At 39.9% G+C, this 23,597-nt stretch overlaps 1 protein-coding gene across 1 annotated transcript; it reads left to right on the top strand.

Moving 5' to 3' along the window:
• Nucleotides 1–241: 241 nt before the first annotated feature.
• On the top strand, nt 242–21,524 carry LOC309445196 (solute carrier organic anion transporter family member 1C1-like; the record flags this gene model as incomplete). The annotated part of the gene is made up of 14 exons (XM_082063725.1): nt 242–385; nt 3,704–3,845; nt 4,689–4,821; nt 5,446–5,567; nt 6,475–6,621; nt 7,708–7,806; nt 8,633–8,878; nt 9,726–9,890; nt 12,617–12,812; nt 13,875–14,040; nt 14,486–14,670; nt 18,885–18,949; nt 20,135–20,252; nt 21,302–21,524. Exons 1-14 carry the CDS (start codon nt 257–259, stop codon nt 21,522–21,524), a joined length of 2,136 nt encoding a protein of 711 aa, XP_081919851.1. The 5' UTR covers nt 242–256.
• Nucleotides 21,525–23,597: the final 2,073 nt, after the last annotated feature.

The raw sequence follows: 23,597 nt of genomic DNA, 5'->3' as shown, positions 1-23,597 counted from the left end.
TAGTTGGAGAATGAAGATGAAGACTGTCCTCTGAGTATGATTTAATCTTCGTTATTATAGGCAAGTGCATAGCAAATTTCCATAATTAAACATCCAGTGCACTGGTCAGATTCTGTTATCCAGTTTGATAATTGCTGTTGTAGGGAAAACAGTACAGGGGTGTTTCTGTCACGCGATGAGCTTTTGAGGCTGAGCTAATACGATGCCCTTTTAAAATGTTCTCCATGTTTTCTGTTTAGAAGTAGGTGATATCATCATGGAGATTTCATCAAAAGAAAATGCTCAGTTTTTCTCAAACAACACGATCCTCCCTGTTGACCGATCTTCATTCAAATCTGAATCTTCTGCTTCCAAGGAAAAACAGTCATGTTGTGGAGGTATAAAGGTAGAGTAAGTGGTTTTGAATATTCCAGTAGAGACTTTAAAAACCTCTTATATTTTTTTGTGAACTAACCCTTTTTTGCTTCTGATTATGTCTTGATGAGTCAGTATGAAATTTTAAAAAGTATTTCTAAGTCACAAAAAAGTCTGATTCAGATCTGTATTTGCCTAATGTTTGCCAATGTTCAAATGTAACATGTTGGTTTAGGCTTGCGTGTCTTCAAGGGTCAGCCTGAAAGGTCACTATATCCTTGTTATTGTATGACCCTATTTTCCCGAAGTTAAGAACGGAGTATCAGCAGACACTTAGCACAGGCAGCTGTTAGTACAGATTGCTTTTGTAAGATTGTAGCCATGGTAGTCTTCTGGGCTCTGAAAAATATTTGAATTATGGTCCATGTATTTTGAGTGCCATTTTATTAAAGTATTGTTGCAATATTCCTGATTTGAGAGAGCACTGCATGAAGTTACTTTGAAATGAAACTGTAGAAATATCACCACTGTATCTGTGTTTCTCTCACTGATGAGAAGTACCTCCTCGAGGTAATGGAAGCTCCCAGCATTAAGCCTCATCTTGTAGCTGTACCTACCTGCTGGTAGGACCACTGCACCTTGGAGAAGCATTCCTCCCTTGATGGGACACCACAGTATAGGATGCAGCATGATGCTTTGCCTACTGTCTCTACCTGCTTTCCAAAGCCAGGCTGGAAAACGCTGACACTCTCATGGATGAGGTCTCAATAAGTCACCATATAATGGTGAGATGAGATTATCATCTGAGTTATATAGAAAATTAATCTTTGGCCTTACCCAGTTCATTTCATCTTGCACATATTTCTGTTGTTTTTCCTCCCACACACATACACACATATATCTACTTCCACATACTAGTCCAGCTCCCAGTGCAGTCAATGACTTCAGCAACAGTTGACCTGAAGTCCATAATTATGCAAAGCAGTTAAGATGTTGTGGGATTGAGTCTGATGACTACTATAAAATATTTTGATTCCTGAATATTCACTTTGACTTTGTCTGATCTTTTAAAGGCCCAGAAATGGAGTCCTCTTTTGAAACAGAAGATGAATTGCATTAATTAAATTCATAGCATAAAAATAATTCTATAATTGTTCTTTCATTTACTGCAACGGTAAACCAAGTCCCTCATTGAATAAAACTTCCAGCACAGATTAGCCAGTCAGGAATCAACTTGTTAGCTCCGAAAATGGAAAAGCAATAATATTTCAGCTCAGTTTCTTTCTCTTAAAAAAATTTCTGGCTTCTGGAAATCCAAACAGATATGATTAACCTATTCCGGTAGAGACTAAGAAAACCTCTTTTTTGGTGAACTCTTTTTTAGTTCTGATTATGTCTTGATGAGTCAGTATGAAATTATTGTTTTTCTTAAGTCACAAACAGTCTGTTTCAGATCTGTATTTGCCTACACATGTCACCAAAACAATTTGTAGATTCAACAGGTTGTTTATACCACCTATCAGCCTTCTCATGTGTTAAGATTGCCTTTATTAACCAGAAAGATGGGGTGAAATTTTTACTTACAGTCATTGACAAACCACAGGAGAACGTAAAATCATGTGTACCTTTCTGTCCCAGGTCTAAAACAGGAGTGTTTTTCTACCACTGCACATGGTCTCCGTTTCTCTCCTGGGACAGTTGCAAACCCAATAGAAAAACTTGTGCCAAAGAGAGACAGAGACTTTTGAAGTTCTAGTTTGACCTGTATGATTTTCCTGTGAAAAAAAAAAATTGTTTGCTTTCATATTGCTATGTAAAATCCAAAGGCATAAACATACAGAAAATGTAAAATACTATGGTGATCTTTTTACTAGAAAGCTTTTTTAGAGCCCTCACTGTGGGAAATAGCCAAATACTGTTTATTTACCCACAAGTGTTTCCAAAGGAAGAAGAACCAGCACTGGATAAAATGAAGTGTGTTGAATGTGACACAAACATGTATTTGAACCTTAACATGAGAATTTGCATTCAACAGTGATGCCAGTGTTATTACCAATGTGCCTTGTCAAATGAGATGTTGTAAGGACTGTTGCACTGGAGGTGAGTACATTGCTGCAGAGCACCTGCTTACTGAAAGCGTGATTGCTCAGAGAGCAGGCCTAAGGTCTAGGACAAGGGTCTAGACCTCTCTTTATATGAAACATTACTTTGTCTTTTAATTTCTGGTTTAAGGTTTGGCTTTTTTTTAAAAACACCTTTTACAAAGAGCACCCCTATATATTCAGTCAACACAACCTGTATCTGGAGTTAGAAAGCAATGTTGTGCTTTCCATGACCAATCGCATGGTGCCTGGAGCTTTCAAACTTTGTAAGGCTGCCTTTACTGAAGGCAAATATATGCAATAACTCTGCAGGAGTGAAGCAGTTGATACTAAGGACCCTGCACTCCCTCTGTGTTCATTTCAAGGTGGGGAGTTACTTTGAACCAGCTCCAGACTTGTTCCAGAGACTGAAGAGCCATTAGCTGTTGAAGTGAATGTAGTGCCTTTTGGAGTACATATTTCAGTTTAATTTTGTATAAAAGGGATTCGGTCTGCACATTTGCTGTATGCACCAGAGCACAGTGAAGGGTGTAGGACTTTAATTTCCAAAGCCCACTCCTGATTCAGACTAACACACTAAAACATACATAGCAATAACTAAGAGAAAACAACTGCCTCTACAAAATAGAAAAATGCAAGAAGGTTCTCCCTCAGCAAAATGCAGCATGCACTCAAAAGAAAAATCTCTGTAGTAGAGCAGACAAAAGATCTGGTGGGGAAAGGATGAGCCTAGAAGAGAATTGCCTGGGAAGTCACTGTTCAAATCATGGGGCCACGTCACAGGTGGCAGAGACAACTTGCTCCTGGCCACCCTGGACTTCAGTGGGAACAGCTTGCCAGAGCAGGGCTCAAAATTCCATCTGATTGCAAAAGCTTACGTTAAATAATGCCCAAACAGCAACACAGCTCTCTGCCAAGCCACACTTTACGTTTACTCTTATAGTTATTGTTGTAAGATACCCCCTCCTTAGAGATATCAGGAGGGTGATGCATGTCTCTGTCCTTCAAAACATCAGTAACTTTGGCAAATACCTGAAGCTAGCAGTGGTTGATAGCAAGTTCAGTTTATATCATTATTGCTTGTAAGAAATTGATAAATTGGCAATCTAGCATGTTTCATAAAAGTGGGAAAAAAATTGACACAGTTATTTGGGAAAGAAAGAGTCTGGAATGTAAAAACTGTTTAAAAATAATTTAAAAAGCTTTCTGTACTGCTTGGTTTTAATCACTGTCCATTTCTTTCACAGATATTTCTTGGCGCATTGTCTTTCGTTTATTTTGCTAAAGCACTGTCAGGAAGTTATCTAAAAAGTACTATTACACAAATAGAAAGAAGATTTGATATCCCTTCCTCTTTGGTTGGTGTTATTGATGGCAGTTTTGAAATTGGTATGTGCTGTAGAAACCTTTTTCTTTCAGAAAAAAAAAAAAGTGACGCAATTTGTTGTGAAAAACTATTGTATGAATTTCCTTTAAACATTAAAGCTGAGCAAGATTAAAAACTGAGCAAGATTAAAAACTGAGCAAGATTCATCTATTAAAAATCAACATGACTGTTGGTATGACTGCATTGGATAGGATAGAGTTGCTAATACAAGGAATTCAACATAGACCTAAATATGTTGTGACTGAATAAGCTGGCTAATAAATACTAATAGAAATTTTGACAGTTGAATGAGAGCTTACCTGCAGAGATTTCTGCTTTCTCTCTCCTTTTGTCAGCAATCCACCTTCCCTACAAGTGTTCACCCTTTGTGATTCCTTAAGCTGCAAGAGTACAAACTTCTAACTGTAATCTATGTTCATTTTCCAGTCCATCCCCTTCCCTCTTTTCTAAGGTTTCCAGTGTGACATTGTCTCTTGTGATTTCAGATCACTGAATTTATCTCATGGGTGTTCCATTGACTGTGGTATTCTTGGGAATGAAATCTTAGCCTAAGTGTATAAAGCTCTGTTTGACTCCTCTTTTCCTGCTTTCCTGGTTATTTGTTCTCTTCAACTGGCACAGTCATTCTGCTCTTTTCCAGCTGCTCATCTAAAGTTTATGGTTTTCTCATCACAGAAGGCATTGCACTCCTGTAAGAATGCCCAGAAAGAGAGCAAAACACCAACCCCATGCAATCAGCCCTCTCCCCTTAAATTGTTGCCTATGCCACACACTAGAAACCGTTATCTTAGGTAATCTCTTATCAACAAACCTTAAAACTCAGTTTTCCTTTTGTACTCTCAAAGGGAACCTCCTAATCATAATTCTGGTAAGCTACTTTGGAGCGAAGCTTCACAGGCCAAGAATAATTGGAACAGGCTGCTTAATTATGTCAGCTGGAACATTCCTAATTGCAATGCCCCAGTTCTTCATGGGACGGTAAGTGTGAAGTGGTTGGTATATTCCAACTGGGCTATACACAATGAATTTTAGCTCACTAAAATATTTAGGCATTGATTGTGAAGATGCCCATAGGAATAGGCACATGTGGACATGGTTACTCAATTCAATATTTTTTGCGAAAGGACTTACTAATGTAGAGCAAATAATGTAACATATATGCTAGTCTCAGTTGTAATCAACTTATCGTTTTATTAGTCTGTGATCTTGGTCAGCCACATTTTTACATGGTTTAACAATTGTTGAAGCTGCTTCAGTGATTGATGACTAAACTCAGGAAGACAATCTGAGTAACAAACACCAGCCAGCCTATACACCCATTGTCTGATACTCTCTATGTACAGATTCAGGCATCACAACAAAGCCCCTGTTAATCTGAAATACATTGCTGCGACACAAAGAGAACCAAAGGGACCCTTTTCATGTACTATCGCAATGTAAACCAAGTTCCATCTATGCACAGTAAATCATCACTGGCAACACTGATTGCTGATGAAATTTGCATTTAAGTGCTATGGGCCTATCTTCCATGGCAGCAACAGATCTATTTGCTTTTTTCTTATAAGCTTGAAAAGTAAAAAGCAACTTTTTGTTTATAAACAGATATCGCTATGAAAGATTCCATTCCACAATCAATTCGACTGTTAACATCTCTCCATGTCTGCAAGATAAAAACCAAACTCCAACCTCAGTCTGGGAAAAATCTCAAGAAAAAATAAATGCAGGTGAGAACTATCTCTATTAAATATTGTAATAAACACACTGCAATACATCAAAAGGCTCCCAAACTCTCATGCAATAATTTATTAGAATGCAAAAAAGTAGTAAATAGGAATCTTTCCCACAGAAAAGCTAGATTTACCGGCTGAGGCAAATTTATTAAAAATAAATAAATAACTGCCACTGCCCACAGCCAATATGTTTGTTTTCAGGCTGCAGCCTTTCCTCCAGCCTTACTGTCTCCTCCAGCAACTTTCTGCACCTTCGTGGCTTGCAGGAACACCAGGCAAACTCTCACGGGGACCTTGGAATGTCATGGTCTTCCCTCTGTCAGGAAATGTTGTTTGGATCCTCATCCCACTGGAAATAGCCGCTTGGGTCTCCCAGCCTGCAGATCTCCCCTTCTTGTTTCCCTCCCTGCCCGCTGACCCCAAAGCACATACCAGAAAGGTGTCTCCTCCTTGGGTGTGTTGAGCTTCCCAAGTCTTCCTCCTTGATGCCTGGCCATGAACAAGGTCTAAGTGAACAAATCAAACCCCATCTGTCACAAATCACATGTGTGCTTGCATATGTGGCCGGTAGTGCTCACTATTGTCATTGTTTCCCAAATCTTTCCATTACAAAATCCCAATTTTGGTTAGAAGGAAGTGAAAAATGTTTCTAAAATAGGATGAGGTGACAAATGTGTAAAACTGGCCAACTTCTAATACCTTTGGCTGAAGCAGTTCATGCTAAACATGTGTCCACCTCAAGCTGATTTGGTTAAAATTGCCATTTCCACATATCACAAAATGTTTTTCACAGTTTTCATACTGATTTTCCAACATCAGAAACATTTTAGAAGTCATGTGCATTCAGTGTCAAAATGTAGTAAAACCCACATCATTATTGTCTCTCTTATGATGTACCCAGGATGTGAAAAAGAAGCAGGCTCTTCCATGTGGATCTATGTTTTACTGGGAAATCTTTTGCGTGGAATAGGTGAAACTCCTATCCAGCCTTTGGGAATTACATACATTGATGATCATGCCATTGAAGAGAATGCTGCCTTATACATTGGTAAAATAAATAATGATTATTTTTTCCTAATAGATTTTTCTCCAGAGGAAACAGAGTCTTTCTGAATAATGGAATGAGTGTTATTGAATTTAAGTGCCCTGATTGTTTTGTTTGCATAATTTCTAATATTAAAGTTTATTTAACAGTCAGGTACACTCAAGAGACCTAGTTCCCTTTTAATTATACCAGCACAGTTCCATTATCTTAATTTGAGGAAAAAATTTGGCCTTAGATTCCTGCTGTTACCCAAATTTTCCTCATTCTTCCTGATGTGGACTGCTGAGCCTCTGTGCACATTCAGTTCTCTGGAAAGTGATTAAAAACATGTGCTATTTTAAGCACTTAGAATAGAATTTCAGCAGGCACTCAAAACTTTCCCTCTGGACTCAGGTGGAATTATAAACAATAATGCTGAGGCTATGAAAAGTTGTCACTGTTTTCTTATTGTGTTCATTGCCTGAAGATCTCTGCACATTCACCTGAAATATTACCAAAAAGTCCTTCCCCATCAGCATCTTGTCTTGGCAAGATTCCAGTGTGGCAAAAGGCAAAACCTCATGCTCCCAGATTTTCAGATCAATTTTGAAAACTCAAAATACTCAGAAGTTTGGCTGAGGGTATATTGAAACCTATTAATACTGGATACCAAACCAAGGCGATTTTTCAGCCTATTCAGGGCCCAGTACCACTTAAAGTAATCAATTAACTTAAATAATTGACACTTGCTTTCCAGTTACTTTAATCTAGTCAGCTAAAGAGTTGCTAGCAATTGTAGATTGGTGTTACTATGGAGTTCAGGACATTAAGTCCCCTGACTTCTTTTACATTGGGCTCAATTTCATGCTTTAATTGGATGATACCAAAAATCTCAAAGTGCCAGTGCAGTGGGGGAAATTTTATTTTTGGCTTTCTTCTTTTTGAAAATGTTCTGACCTTTGTAATTAATGTGCCAGAGAGCAAATGTTGGTTCCATATTTTAAGACTGCATCACTAGTTACCCATCACAGGTCATGCTTTGTTAGGTACAGCAAGAACCAGCACTCTTTTTAACTCAGAAGCATAACAGTGCCCTGTTTTCTATTGCAGGCTGCGTACAGACAGTTGCAATCATAGGGCCAATATTTGGCTTTCTTCTAGGATCCCTGTGTGCCAAACTTTATGTTGACATTGGCTTTGTAGATCTGGGTAAGTCAGAAAACTCAGGTTTAAAAAAAATTCAGCCAGGCTCCAACATACCTATTCTAGACCAAAAGCTGTCTAGTTATCTTCTAGGCATAATGGGCTGGTGGGGTAGAAAGGACATTTTATAAAAGGATGAGAACAGTGCAGTGTGCCATGCAGAAAAGTCTAGCAGGAAGGATAGATATGGAGGAAGTAGGAAGCCTGACTCTTGCTCAGCCTCAGCAGATCTGCAGCTGGTGACCCCCAGGAGATGCCCTGGTGAGGAGGCTTGGCAGGGAGCAGCAGGCACCCCAAGGAGGCAGAACTGAAGCTCAGGATCCTGCCAAGAGATGTGTGTGTGCACTCCATAGTACACTGTTGTTGCCTGGAAAAGAGGTCTTGCATTGGGTACAAGGGCTCCTGATCCCCTTCCTCTCAAGAAAACACCTTCCAACCCTTTTTCCCTGGCTCTTTTGAGTGGAACAACCCAGCTAGCAGCAAGAGCCTGGTCACCTGCACTACCCCATGTCCTGGTCCTTGCAGCCTCTCTGGGGACATGCGAGTGGCAAGGTTGGGTACCCCATGGTGTCAGTGGGAAAGCTGCTGCTGTGTCACAGGAATCAGCAAGTCCATATTGCCGCCCCACAATTGTTCCTGCAACACTGAGAGAGAAACACAAGGCACAGCCAAACCTGGCAAGGAAACACAAGGCACAGCCAAACCTGGCAAGGGCAGGGGTGGATTCCCCTGGAGAAAGTCCCTACCAAATCACCTCTCTTGTTATCAGCAAACATTCCCCAAAACCATTTGTTTCTTTCTCCTTTTTTTTTTTTTTTTTTACTTTCTCCAGACAGTGTAACGATAACTCACAAGGATGTGCAGTGGGTGGGAGCCTGGTGGCTGGGTTACTTAATCGCAGGTGTGATTAGTGTTCTGGCTGGCATCCCATTCTGGTTCCTGCCAAGGCACCTCCCAAAACCAGAGAGCAGAAAGGACTCCAGTACCTCTTCCGAGCAGTCAAAGTTCATCACTGAGGATAACAAGGACCAACACAGCTCTTATCAACAACAAGTGAAGATGGCCGAGATGGCAAAAGGCAAGTCACTAGAGTTCCTTCCTGAGTCTTTCTCTTAGCAGCTTTTATACCTTAAAAGCTTATACCTTCTCAGACCATATTTCAGTGGCCTCAGAATTGCTGTTTTCCCTCAGGCGTCACTCTCCACCTAACTAGTACACACAAAAAGGGTCTCTTCGTAGTTCCCTGGATCTGCACGCAGAACTTCTCCAGCTGAGATTTGTAAAATTACGCTAGTGGCCCAGCAAATACCATGAAACTGCAAAAATTTTTAATTCACAGATAGTGATTGTTGCAGAAATGGGGATAAAAAAATCTCAGTTTTTGCAAAACCTTTTTCTTTGAGGTGATTTTTTAGAAAAACATGCAAAATCTGATCAGTGTAAGGATGGGCACAGACTAGATACAGTATTTTAGGAGGCTAAGTGGATTTAGACATGAGCTGTTTTGCACAATTGCATTTCCTTGGCCCTACTTTGTGAAAATAATTTTCCTCACTACTTGAATCTGTAATTCAATATATCTGTGCTTACTGTCAGCTGTGCTGAACACCCTATGCCCAAAAAATTAAGCAAAAAGATGCTGTGGCTGTTTAGGACACATAGAAACCAAATCAGTCCTGGTTTATGATCGAAAGAAGATATTTAAACCAAAAGATCTTTTCTGGGATATTAATGCTTAGTATTTTGACCCACTGATCCCCCATACAGAAATGGGAGAGCTCTTAGGAGCATCATGGAACTTCATGGATTCCTTCTGAAATGTTCTGCAGTCCTTCTTTGGAAGGTGCAAACACGTTGCAAAGCATTATTCACAGCAGTTACTGTCTCTCTAGCCTGGTTGTCATTTCTGTCATTTTGTCTTACAGACTTCTTGCCATCACTGAAGAACCTCTTTGGGAATCCAGTTTACATTTTGTATTTGTGTGCAAGTATCATTCAGTTCAATTCTTTAATTGGCATGGTGACATATAAGCCAAAGTATATTGAACAACAGTATGGGCAAACTTCTTCAAAAACTAATTTTGTTATAGGTAAAGTTATATCTGCTTCTTGATCTCTTAAAAATGGACATTCTAGGAGTGGCATATATATACATCTACAGAAAATTGGAATTTTAGGATACTTTTGTTTCTTCTCCTTCCTTGTTTGGCCCTAAGTAGTAGTTCACAGAAGGTAAGTTATTTAAGTCCTGCTTTAGCGCTAGTTAGCTCTGAGTTTATCTACGCTAGAATAACTATGAAAGATTACATTATTTCATACCTTATTTCCCTTATTTTACCAGAAATTTGAAAAATAATGTATGTACACCACAGGAGAATAATTGAAAAGATAATTAATTTTTAAATACTTTACAAAAATTTGTCATGAGACAGATCTGTTCCCTTGCTGACTTCCCATTTCAACAAAATGATGATCAATTCGGTGAGTGCTAAAGGGCTGATCATAAAGTAGCTGTGATATTGTCAGTGATTTCTTACTTTCTGAGGAATTTGGTGTTAAATAAAAGGAAGTCAAAGTTATACCAGTGATCACAACATGAATGTGCTAAAAACTTAACACCATCTCAGTGCAACACTGGTGGAGGAATAACAGGTATTTCTGCCCTAACCTTACCTGAGAGCCTTTCTCTGTGATGAAGTTAGTCTCCCAAGTCCTCCTGTACAGCACAAGAGAGAGACATGGTTTCTACCTTTGGGTACGGAGGTGGCTATTTTTGGAGATGTCTTCAGGATAGTGAACTTCACTGCCCAGTTGCTGAACCTGCATGCAGGTTTGGGTTCAGCTCCTGAGGTGCTGGGACTCAATAGCATTACGCAGCAAAGAGACATATCTATCCAATACAGAGGGAACTGCCTGTTCCAGAGCAGCATTTGTTGCACAGCAACAGAGGTATATATATATGCTGAAAAGCTGTATTGATCCTTTGTGCTATGTTAATTCCTTAAAGATAGAAGCTGGAATTTCCTGGCATGAAACCCCTCCAAGTAAGGAGAAATCTTCTAGTCTAGTCAATGGCCAGAGAAAGTCCAGGAAACAATCGCTACATTCAGTACAGTACTTCTAATTGTATTTAAAGATTTTCTGGAGCTAAGCTTTCAGGTATGTGCAAACTGAGTGAGGCTTAAGATCCATCTGATTTCACAAAGCACAGGGACAATATGCAACAGAGAATGTGTGATTCCTGGGCTACGGAAGGATGCTGGCTGAGTGGTCATCCCTGCAATAAGAACTAAGAGGGTCTATTTTAATTTCCCTACCTCAATTTCTTTTTTCTTTTTTTTTTTCTGTGTGTGTGTGTGTGTGTAAAAACAAAGCAATTTCTAACACAATCTCTCTGACAGATATCCAGATTGTCAGAGCAATCTGAAGCACTCTAAAAAAAATCAGCTGCAGGTCATGAGAGGGTATTTTTCAGCAGTTGCAACCCAAGGGATAAGCAAGAAAGTAAAAAAGCTCCTGCTGTGTATGTATGATTTTCCATAAATATACACACTTTGCTTCCCTTCTCCCACTTCCCTCACCATGATGCCAGTATCAAGCAATGGACTTATATTGTCACGAACAAAAGGGGTGTATAGGAATGGGCAGGCAGAGCGTGAGCCCTCTATGGTGCATCACATGACTCCCAGTTCCAATCCCAGTCCCCTCCTATAAGCAAAAGAGAACAGGAAAACCTGTTGTATAGTGACTCTTAATTTACATATGCCACATTTTGGATGCTGCTTCTAAATCCCCTGAAATAAAACTTTCATGTATGTGCAGAGTGAAAAATGCTGCCCCAGTGAAGCTTCCTGAACCTTGTCAGTAACTGAACTGGGCTCATGTACTCAGCCTAGACACGACTCCTGGGTTTGTTATATAAAATAAGGCATTTCCTAAAATCAGACATAGCTACTAGCATCTCTTCTAAGCACTGATTTTTTTCCTTGTGTACAGGTAGATCAAACACTGACTTGAGTCAGAAATGTAAGAGATCCCAGTACATCTCCTAGTAGGCAGATTAGACTTTAATGTTGTAAATTGGTGATTTATTCCAAGTCATTTGAAATCATATTATAATACCTCCAGTCCCCTGAACAGACTTCTGAAACATCATCTGCCATATGAATGCACGTATGTGTTGGTACTTGCTTGGGTTTTGTGTGCTCACTCACCTCAGCACCGCTTGGTGTCAGCATGAATTAAAAGCTGCAAACCTCATACACAGCCCTGTGCAAGGGGAGTATTTAATGTGCTGGGACTGGCTGGTAAAGCTGGGAAAATAATTTTCAGTAACAATGAAACCAGGAAAGGGCACCTTGCTTGACTGTGCAGTATCGGTCACGGTGATTTCTGTTTACATCTTTTCTGCACATACTGAACAAGAGGGGGTTTTTGATCTTGTTGTCCATGTCGGTCAATATGGACACTGCTTTGAGCAAAGCTGTCCAGGTAAGGATTAATGGTCACCCAGTTTTTCTTGTTTCCTTCAATGCTCTTCCACTTGATTGCCTGAAGCCATTAATTATCTAAACCTTATATATAAAATCTCTCTGTCAAAGGACTAGCAAAGAAATATTTCCCTAGGAGAAAGTTTTTAAAAGCAGTCCCAGCACCTTTTTAGGAACAATCGAAGTCCAGACAAATAAAATGTCCTCACTGAAGATCTTTCATATTTTGTTGCTTCATGTTATTGCTGCTGTTGTTTTTCTGGCTGAGGAAAACAGTACATTGATCTGGAGTTTTCATTAATACAGTTTTTTCTGTTTGATTTCAGGTCTTATCAACATTCCTGCTGTTGCCTTTGGCATATTGTCTGGGGGACTGATCATGAAAAAATTCAGAATCAGTGTTTTAGGGGCTGCAAAACTCTCCCTGGGCTCATCTTTCTTTGGTTACCTTCTGCTTCTCTCATTATTTGCGATGGGCTGTGAGAATTCGGATGTGGCCGGACTGACCGTGTCGTACCATGGGTATGCTGGGAAGGGCACGCTTCAGTATAAAGTGCTGTTGCAAACCCAACTTCTTCCTCATTTCATTCCACAAAGTATACATTGTTGAAAAGAGAATGACTGACCTAAATATGCTTCCCAGAAATTTGATTCAAAGTGGTGGAAACCGCTCCATCTATTCCAGCAGGCATTGTGTCAGAACCCATTCATGATTGTTGCCTTCAGCCCAGAAGGGTTTATGCCACAAGTGCAGATTATTTTTTCTGATTACTTTCTAATTATCTTTGCCATGGGACCCATCCTTTGAGCCTAGAGATTTCTGGAAATATGAGGAGCTCAGTAGGGGGGGTGAGATTCAATTAATTCTTCCTTGACTCTGTGCGCTGCTGAAAAACTCATGGCATTTAATAGCTTCTGAACCCAAAACTTAAGGATTAATGGTTTAACCATGAGTTAGCCATTACATTAACTGTGAGGTACACCAGAGGCTAGGACTTTGTGGACACTTTTGCCCATGCTATTACTCTGTAAAGCTCACTTTTTAGTAGGAGTTTCCAGCACTGACTCCACAGCAGCCCCAGGAGCTGCTCCCCTGGTGACTTCAGCAGATGGCTACAGCTAGCAGATAGCTGTCATGCAAGGTATCAGACCCTCCGTTTGGATGAATCCCATTCTGATCATTTCCTTACTAACTTCTACAGTGGCCATTTCCCATGAATAGCTCAGTCCCCTCTTTCCCATCAGAGTAATCAAACTGTTATATCTGGTTTTGTTAAAATTGCATCAAGTCTCAGATAACTAAAATCTTAGAAAATCTGAGAAAATGCATGAATACACATTTTTAGCTGTCCCCCTTAATAAAGTAGCTACTATCTCACAGTAGGTGGTGTGATATTGTGAAAAGCTTTTGATAACAGAGTAAAAATAATTTACACTGCTGCATGGCTGTGAAGAGGCAACACCTTAATGGACTTCAGATAGCAGGGCTGATCAGGTGTGCCTGGCAGAGCATAACCCATGATTTGATAATGATTTATTCCACGTATGCTAGAAAACATCATTGCAATTTCTCTTTTTCTGCAGAACTAAATGGACAACTGATTATGAGCAGGCCCTGTTTTCAGAGTGCAACTCAGGCTGCGCTTGTTCCAAGAACGACTGGGACCCCATCTGCGGGGAAAATGGAGTTACCTACATTTCTGCTTGTCTTGCCGGCTGCCAGGCGTTCAATGGCAGTGGGCAAAACACCGTAAGACAAGCTTTCATTTCCAAATGTGATGTGGTAGTTTTTCTTATAAGAACAGTTCTGTCAGAGCGAGGGGATTAAAATTGAGGAAGGCAGGTCCTCTCCAGGCCTAAGCTCCTTGGGTTTTTTTTTAGTGATTGGCCACCCACATTTAAAACTCTCAATTGCTCTTTCCAGCAGAAATCCCAAGCAGAGAATATAGGAGGGTTGTTTTCTTTTCTAGCTGTTGGCTACCAAAACTGTTTTAAAAAACCCACTAAATACATTCATCAACAGTAGATGCTTCTTTATAAATTTCTCCTCTAATGAACAAGACTTTTCCTTTTGAAAAAAAACTTTTCCAGTTGGATTTAAACTTTTCTCTGCCTGGAAAAGCATGATGTGCAATTCCTGAACATCCACTCTCAGCAGTTCAGGTTATCATACACTTTTGCCTGCTGTCTTCCAGGTATTTTTTAACTGCAGCTGTGTAGGAACCTTGGAATCTCCTTCACGAAGCTCCTCAGCTGTGGTGGGACCATGTCAAAAAGGAAATGAGTGTCCAAAAATGTTTCTGTATTTTCTAGTAATATCAGTTATCACTTCATATACTTTGTCAGTAGGTGGCACACCTGGATACATACTGCTTCTAAGGTAAGAAGCAATTTCTATTAGCATTGCCAATATTTTTCAGGGTGTTTTGACATGTGTAACTGGGTCTCCCTCCCCCTCTAGTATTGTGAAATATTTTCAGCTACACAAAGTGGCTTTTAAAATAAATATATATATATATATATATTTTTACTATTGAAAGGCATCCTCACAATTTGACAACGAGTTTTCTACCTTTGAAGCAACAATATGCTTATAATTATCTCTACCAGCAATACCTTTCTGGTTTTAAACATCCAAAATACAGGAGAACTGGTTATCATTTATAACAAGTTCCACTTCCCTGAATGTCTTTTACATTACCAGAATGGTGTTAAATGACCTCCATGAAATGGAAATTAGCTCTGCATATGCCATTGTGTGCACATGTATGCTTATAGGTAGCCAGTTTTCCTCATTTGCTGTGGATACAGATGCACAGCTACACAGAGGTGATCTAACCCGAATCCTCTATATACCCTCAACTCTTCTCGTGTAGTCCATTTTATTATTCCATATAATTGTTTGAGCCCAGATTTCTCTCTTCAAAACAAAGATAGATTCAGCATGAGGGTTTTTTTTCTTTCATAATAATCATGCGTTTATTAAATGCTTGTCCCAAGGGATTGTTCCAATACGTATTCAACTACTGGAACTGTTCGTCCACCACCAAGTGTAATCTTTTAAGCTAATTTTAGAAAGTGCAAAAGCAATATAACACTTGCAGGGATTAATCTGGATTTTTGTCAGCTTCTTGCAATTTTTGGATTCAAAATGCTCCTCTGCTCTGTTTTGGAAAGCTTTCTTTCTCAGTTCCTATTTCCAAATTATTTCCAGATGGGTACATTTTACTTCTCAAACAAAACAACAGTAACTGCAGTTAAACTAATCTTTATTACTGTTGTGTTTTCTTACCCCAAAATTCTCTTTGTTTTTGAATGAAATTCTCTGGAACAGGCCGTCTCATTGCCAGTCTCTTTATAACACATGGAAAAAGCCAGTACTAGAACTGACGGAGCAAGGGCTGTATAGAAACCCCTAAATAAAGAAATGTAGCTTCAGCTGTGGTTCCAGCACAGTCCTTGAAACAGAAGTAATATTCACATAGAGACTTTCAGAAATTGTTGAGGGCCCTTCTCCACTGCCCTCTACAAACAATGCCAGTGAGGTATATGCCTTAGACCATATAAGCTGCACATCTTTCTCCACCCACCTTGTAGGGTTACTGTTGAGTACTGCAAAAACACATGACTTCTCTCTCTCTCTCTCCAAGGAGTCACTCCAAGAAGAACAATCATATTATAATCCATTTTAGACAATTTTTACTGGAGCTTATGTACCACTGAAACTGTCCATGCACCAAGACGAGCATGATTCATGAGTAGAGAGCTTGTAGCAAAGCCTTCAGGATTTCTACCAAATTGCCCTCTCTGGTTCCTTCTGACACAGTAGGATTTTTTGGTATATAAATATGGGCACAAGGCTATGCAGGGATGGAGTTTCCCTCCCCTTTGTCTTCACATGATGTCCCCTTTCTATCCATAAAACATACGTTAGAAAATGTACAGGTATGATACCACACAGGGCCTTGAAACCATCTCGGCCATGCTCAACCTCCTGCTTTCCATCTTGTCTCCGCTGCAAAAGTGTCTGGGAGGAGATGTTCGTATCTGAACACCTACAAATTTGTATCACACACAGTTCCCTGCACTTCTCATTCCTAAGAACTTGCTCTCAGGGGGCTTAATGTTTGATGGATTTATTTAGAAAAGCTTAGAGACATTTTCAATAACAATACTAAAACATTTTGGTATACGAAATCAGCAAAACAGTGTTATTGGTTCTGCTCCAGAGATTTTATTTCTGTTGAAAATCATTTTACTTTGCAAGCCATTTAATTGAAACTGAGAAGTTATGTGTTTTTCTGCTGGATTGAAGACACCCAGATCTGATGTGCAGCTAAATAATACGTATTTCTGTAAGTTAAATCCCACTCCCCCCTTTTTTTTCCTCTGCAAATGACCTGTGGGCACAATTCCACTTTAAGCTCATGCTTGCTTTTCTGAAATCCATCACTGATTGGCTTTCCCTGAAAATCTGTTTGAACTGAAAGTGTCCTTCTGTTGCCAGAAAGAAAATAAATGCTCTTTGAAAACAGGCCTGAGGTCAAGTTGCAGACTTCATTAAGTATTTTTTCAAACTATCTGTTTTAAAAATTATTCAATATGCAGTCAACTCTGATAAGATTCTGGTACTTAAGTGAGCTGATGTTTTTAGATGAGCAGATATCGTTGCACCTGCCATGGAGCATAAATACAATTAAATCTCTAAATGCCTGTAAGATTTAGTGACATATACTTCAAGGGTTACACGACTGAAATCACTGACATATACGTACAGCTGGTGACCAAGTCATTTGCTGAAATGTGTTTTTAGTGGTATTAGACTAATTACAGTTGCCAAGGAACTTGGGAAAGCCCTGAAGTTTTGGAGAAAAAAACCCGCAATTCAGATAGCTGTTGTTCAAACACAAGCTATGAATAGCAGGTGATTAGGCAGTGAGAAGGAAGTCTCAGATCTCCTTGAGAGATTTGGCTCTTACTCAGGATCTCAAACAGCTCGTTTCCGTGCAAAGACAATACAAATGTTCACACTTTTTTTTTCATCTGAGGGAGAAGATATTGTTTTGCATGATATAAGTCCTATGGAACACATAATTGTTTTTATTTTCCACTTTTTGCATTCTATATCCTCACATTTGGTTAAAAGGACTTCTAGGCTGAGGCGTGCTTGGGCAACATTTATCTGATAGAAAGGTAAAACACTGTTTTTCCAGCTCAAAATCATGTTACGTTCATGCCTGCATAGACGGCAGTGACTGCATAAACCACACTATGCACACTATGACAGACTGTATGATGATAATCCATGATTCTCAGTAGAGAATAAAGCACTCAGATTACAAAATGGGATGCACACAACAATTTCTTGACCATGGCACTTCTGTGTTGTTTTCCATATATGTCCTTAACATCCTTTTCCATTTTCACAAAATTAAAAGAAGATTACCTGAACATCGTTTATAATATGAGTTCTTAGTGCTGCTCTGGCAGCTACATGGGGAAATAATATAACATCACTGGTGGGGAACAAGAGAGCTAGTTCTGCAATGTCTTTATTATTTTTTAAAATACGTCCCCAATTACATGAATTTCTGCAGAAGCTGAGTCCATCCTGATTCAGAGCACATAGACTGGACATCCAAAGTGCTATTTTTATCCATAGTGCCAACTGAATTTCAGCCCATTTTTTTTTCTTTTTATATTGAATAGAATGATTGTGACAACAAGGAGTTTTATCAATTACAATAATGACACCCATGTGTTACTCACCCCACATATCAAGCATGTTCCAGTTTAATCATGTGACTGAGACTACTCATGTGCTAAGAGTAAAGCGTGTGCTCAAGTTCTTGCTGAATTAAGTACTGCAATAGTGAGGCTGATACATGCTGAATGAAATAGCACACTTAAATGGTCAGTGAGGTTAGCAGCAGCAGAGTCCTACTAATTTGAGTGGTTTCATATGTACACTGCTGCTGGCATGGATGTGAAAGGCCCTTGTTCTCCTGCCCACCACCTTCACCCTCCTGGAAGAGGCAGGATGATGACCCACAGCTGGAGCAGGGCCGATCTGGAACTAGGAAGACTGATGTCTGTGCTGGGTCCCTACTGCAAGCTCAGAAAAGTACAAAATAGAAATGATCTGTTCTGTCAGAGAATGGCTTGGCAGATTCACCTTTACAGAAGGTGTGATCCTCATCCTAAATACAGTACAATGAAAACCGAGTGACTAAATACCTTGTACTAACCTGGGTTATGGTCCACAATTTAAAAGTGTGTTTAACTGAATAAGACTATCCAAGGATGCACGGTTTCAAAACCAATTTTCTTGTCCTGCATTAGAAACAACTAAGTGCTGGTATTACCATCACCTTCTTAAAAAGTGATATTGAATATAGATGTTCAGAATTCCTAGGTACAGTTCTGATTTTATCCCATTATTTTCATATTTCTGTAATCCTGGTAAAGTCAGTGTCAGTACAGAGAAAAAAAAAATCACATTTCTTTCCTTCCTCTTGCTTTCTGTTTGTGTTCAAATTATCCACAGTCAATCACTTATTTATATTTAACACCATTTTGAAATTTTATTTTTAGATGCATTAAACCACACCTGAAATCATTTGCACTTGGTATCTATACCCTGGCAATCAGAGTACTTGGTAAGTCCAGTTGTACTCTTGGGTCTGTTTTAGTACACTCCCAACTAATAGTTTATCCTGGAATGAAACTTTTGAAAAGAACGGTGTCTAACTGTCAAGTTAATATTACATGATTAAAAAACAAAATAGGAAAAGGATTGAAAAAAGGAAGCAGCTTTGTATATATACAGTTTAACTGTGTCTTAGATATAATAAAAATGTACACTGCTAAAGTACATAGAGGTGACAGGTGATCCTTTGGACTATGAAGTTAACATCAAAATTACTTCTCATCTATCCTTATTCAACAAGCGTAATAGAACCACTACGGCTCAGAATTTGTGATCATTTTTTCATGCATGTTTTCATTAGTTTCTAAGGGGATTAATATAAGTACATATGTGACTGAGGGTAGGGTTCACTGCAGCCTTGTGGTAGAGCCACCTTTAAGTTTTCTCTAAAATCAAGGGTACCCTGAGGTATCAATGAACTGGAAACTCTAAAATCCTCTATGCCTTCATGGAAAAGGCAATAATTCGCAAGAAGCAAGTCATGTGTTTAAATAGAGCAGACTTAGGTGAACTGGATGATTCAGGTGAAATGACATCAAAACAAGCTGTTGGCTGCTTTCTCACACCTGTAGGCTGGGATTTTCTGTCCGGCAACCAGGGGTTGCACAAAGTCCAGGCTTTTCCTTTCCAACACCCACAAGCAATGCCGTAGGTTTGCCCTTGCCATAGCAGGATCTCTGGATACTTGTAGCCCACTGCAGGCTCCCAGCCTCACTGCCTCTCCCACTTCTCATGCCCCAACCAACACATAGGACACCCCCAACCCCCAGCTGAACAAGTCCAATCACTCTCAAGAAAGGAGAAGTATCTCCTTTTTGTTTTTTTTTCTTTTATCCCAGAGGAGTCATGCAAGGTCAAGAAAACCAAGCCATGGCCAGCACTCCTTCTCCTGACTTCCACTGCCTTTTTGATGTTGAGCTGCATTTCCTCCCCACCCCGATTCCCCACAGGGAGGAAAGGGCGGTGTGTGCCTGGGCAGCACAAGGCACAATTTCTCAAACCGGCAAATGTTATGGAAGTATCATTGCTGTTTCAGGGTACTATTTAATGTTCTACAAGAACAGGTCTCTAGATCAGAACGGGTCACCCTGGAAAGTAACCTTCTTGCATCTATTCATTTGTTAAATACACCCAGCGGGAATTCCAGCCCCAGTGTATTATGGAGTGGCCATAGATACAACTTGCCTGAAATGGGGAAGCAAAAGATGTGGGGGAAGAGGAGCATGCAGACTCTACGACTCCAGAGCACTCAGGTAAACACTCTTCTCCATTCGTTCTTCCACTTGTGTTATGTACCTCTACATCTGGCACTGGTAGAAGAATTTCTGTCAGAAAATTTAAATGAAACATTTGATGCCACATGAGTCTGACTAGCAATATTGATTATAATGCTCAGGTTTTAGCATTCTCTTTTGGTTTGGTCTCTTCAAAGTGTGTGTGTGGAGTATTTTATTTCACTATCAGGTGGAAATATTGAAGTCACTTGGGTTTTCATCCCAAAAAATATTCAGTTAAACCTCAATTTTATGCTAAAGCTTCCCCTATTTTTTAACAACTCTGCTAAGAGAAAGAGTGTGTAAGTAAATAAGTAAGTTAATAAGTAAAAGGGCTGTTAAACCTCGTTATTGCTCCATGTTGGAGCTGGACCACAAAAAGGAAGGGAAGGTTGCCACAAAGCATGCTTGGCTTAACTAGAGGTTCAAGCAGAATGTTGTCTTTATCAATTTATTTCTAAAGGAGAGTAATTATCTGAACAGCAATCATGAAAGGCTTTACCAGAAATGGAGAACGGAACAAATGTAAAAGGAAAATGAGAGAACAGGTTGCCCTTCCCCCCACCCTCAGGAAAAAACATGAGGAGAGGGTACATCTTGTTTTGAAATTTGAAGAAAAGTACAAAAGCTCAGTCGGGATTCATTGTTAATAAAGAATAATGCTGTGATTGTTGCTGTTGTTGTTACTGTCATTATGCCTGTAAAGCAAAAATAGCACCAAATGGTCTTCGTATCACTGATACTGTTTATGAGGCAACCAAAAATAATTACCCTAGAAATATTCATGTTATTCTCACTGAAGCACATTGGGATGGGGGAGGTCAGTCAATGCCTGAGATGCATTCTTGGCCACAGACCACACAATGCCTGACCTTGGTGAGCAATCAAACTCTCACCTTCAGGGTCATTGCCTTGCTTGAAGAGCTTTCTTACTCAGCCATACCACGTGAAAATATGAATGTGTCCTTGATGCCTTCTAGCCATGTGTTGCCTTTGAAATAGACTCTGATCAATCATTTCTCTCTCAGGTATGTGTACCTGGGGCTGACTTTGGTGTTGGGCATGGTGTCCATTTTCTTCAGCGTTGCTGTCCTTTGGGTTCTCCGGAAAAGGTCTTCTCCACAAGATGAGACTCTCTCAGCCAATGGGGAGAGAGGCACCTGTGGGACAAAGAGCAGGAAAGATAACTTTGTCAATAATGACCATTTAATTCAGACAACTTACTGGCCAGAAAAGGAGACTAGACTTTAGGAAGACTGAGATCTCCACTGTGACTTTACCCAGTGAGTGGTGGTTCCAGGCAAAAATTCATAATCAGTGAAGCAGTATATTAGCATCCACCCCAAAAATGGTCACCTTCATGTAATATTCACTGTAAAAGACAAACATTTTACCACATGTACAGCTCTGAAAACACTACTCACCATTTGTCCTGCCAAGCCAGTGCCACTCAAGTGAGGGGATTTTTTATGGCCAGGGAGGTGCAGCTTGCTCCCTTGCCAAGAAGCCGTTCCTATGGCTGCTCCTCAGCTCCATCCCTCCTCTTCAAGTTGCAACAGCCACTGCTGCCCCTCGGCTTCCTTCTGTGTGTGAGGGGTAGTAGGGAGGCTGCGATGCAGCCTTCTCTACCATGTTACCAGCCTAACAGTAGCTGGTGCAAGAAACACAACTTGGCAACCTGAAAGGTGTGGGGTTGCTCTGCACATGGCTCGCCCTCGCAAATGGTGTGGCACAGGGCAAGAGGAAGGTGGTTTGCTGGAAGTACAAATCTGCAACAGACCCTGGGCATCTCGTGAATTCAACCCATAACACTTAAGACATCAAATGTTGTGGTTAGGGATTCTTCTTCAAGTAGCTCTGTTACAGCACAGCAATAACAGCAATAAAAGTTGTCATTGAAGTCAAAGAGACCATGAGAGCATTATCCAAAGGAAACTGGAATAAAAATAGAGCTTTTTTAGGTTTCCAGCAGTTTCTTGCTATTTGCTAGTACTCAGTTTACTGAATAATACTATGCATTTTATGCAATGTAATAATATCGTGATACAAGATACATATGATTTATTAAAAAAAAAAATAAAAAAACAAACTGTGGAAAAACAGCTTGGGAACAATAAAATGAGTTCAAAGACCAGGTGATTTGGGTTTTTTCTTTTAATTTATTGTATTTGCTACCTGAAACTGAGATTTGTATCCTAGTATCCTTTGGTATATATTTTTTGAAGTTTGACAACATTTGGTATTAAATACATTTAGGATGAGGAGTAAAATGGACACCTGTTTAACATGGAACAAAATTTCAAGAATGCTTGCACTGAAAAAAATTGTGACAATACCACTCCAAATTACTTCTTTTAAGGAAACTAGAATTTTAGAGCACATGATCAAAGATAGGCTTCACACTTCATCATAATATTGGCATCTCAGCAGTGACAGTAGGTACCCTGCTGCCTACCTGGGCTCACAGGTCAGAGGCAGATGCGGAACCTCTCCTGTGGGATGCATGAGAATGGACAGATGTATAAGAATGGCATTTACTTAGCTTTATCAATGATAAATTCTTACACTGTGCCATTAGAGAAGTAGCTAATCCTTTCAGTAGGAATACCAAGAAGAGGACATTGCTTAAGCATCAAATATCTGCAGAAGGTAAGGATTTAAAGCCATCACTTGAGAAAATGCAGTTGTCAGAGGAAGGATCAGGACCACCTACCATTTGCCGCAGTGGCCTGGAATATGGGAGACACAGTCTCCTGTCCCAGCTCTTTGTCCTCCCAGATGGGTGTCAGACCCTGCAGGCACTGGGGTACTAGAGAGCTGTGGCTGTTCACTTTGCCTTATATAACTGGATATTGAACTAAACAAACAAAACTAAAATAATGAGAAGATTTGTGAATATGTAACTGAAGCATTACGTCTAGGATAAATCACAAAAATTGGCATTCCACTCTCAGGTCTCATTTATACTACATCATCATAAAAACAGCAAAAACTGCCAAACTGCATCAGTATCCAGAGAGTAAGAGATACTTGAAGCCTTCCATAGCCCCCTTGGTACGGCACTTTTCATAGCAATGAGCTACCACATTCAGTGAGAGAAAGGGACAACCCAACTTAAGCATACACTGGAATAAAAAAGGAGGGATATCTGCAGTTCACTCAATGTCTGATGTTGTATGTGTGTCAAATAAATGGGGATGATTCCTAATGTGCATATCAGTGCCAGAAGGGTTTATGGCAGGGACACTGCTGCTCAGCAATGCTGAAGCAGTCACAGAAGCAGTTCTGTACAGGCCCAGTGGCAAGATGGCCAGGAAAATTCAC

This window comes from Streptopelia decaocto, assembly GCF_964273445.1.
Source record: "Streptopelia decaocto genome assembly, chromosome: 1".
Classification (NCBI taxonomy): Eukaryota; Metazoa; Chordata; class Aves; order Columbiformes; family Columbidae; genus Streptopelia; species Streptopelia decaocto.
The sequence above is the reverse complement of the archived record's forward strand: the minus strand, read 5'-3'. Positions and strand labels throughout refer to the sequence as shown.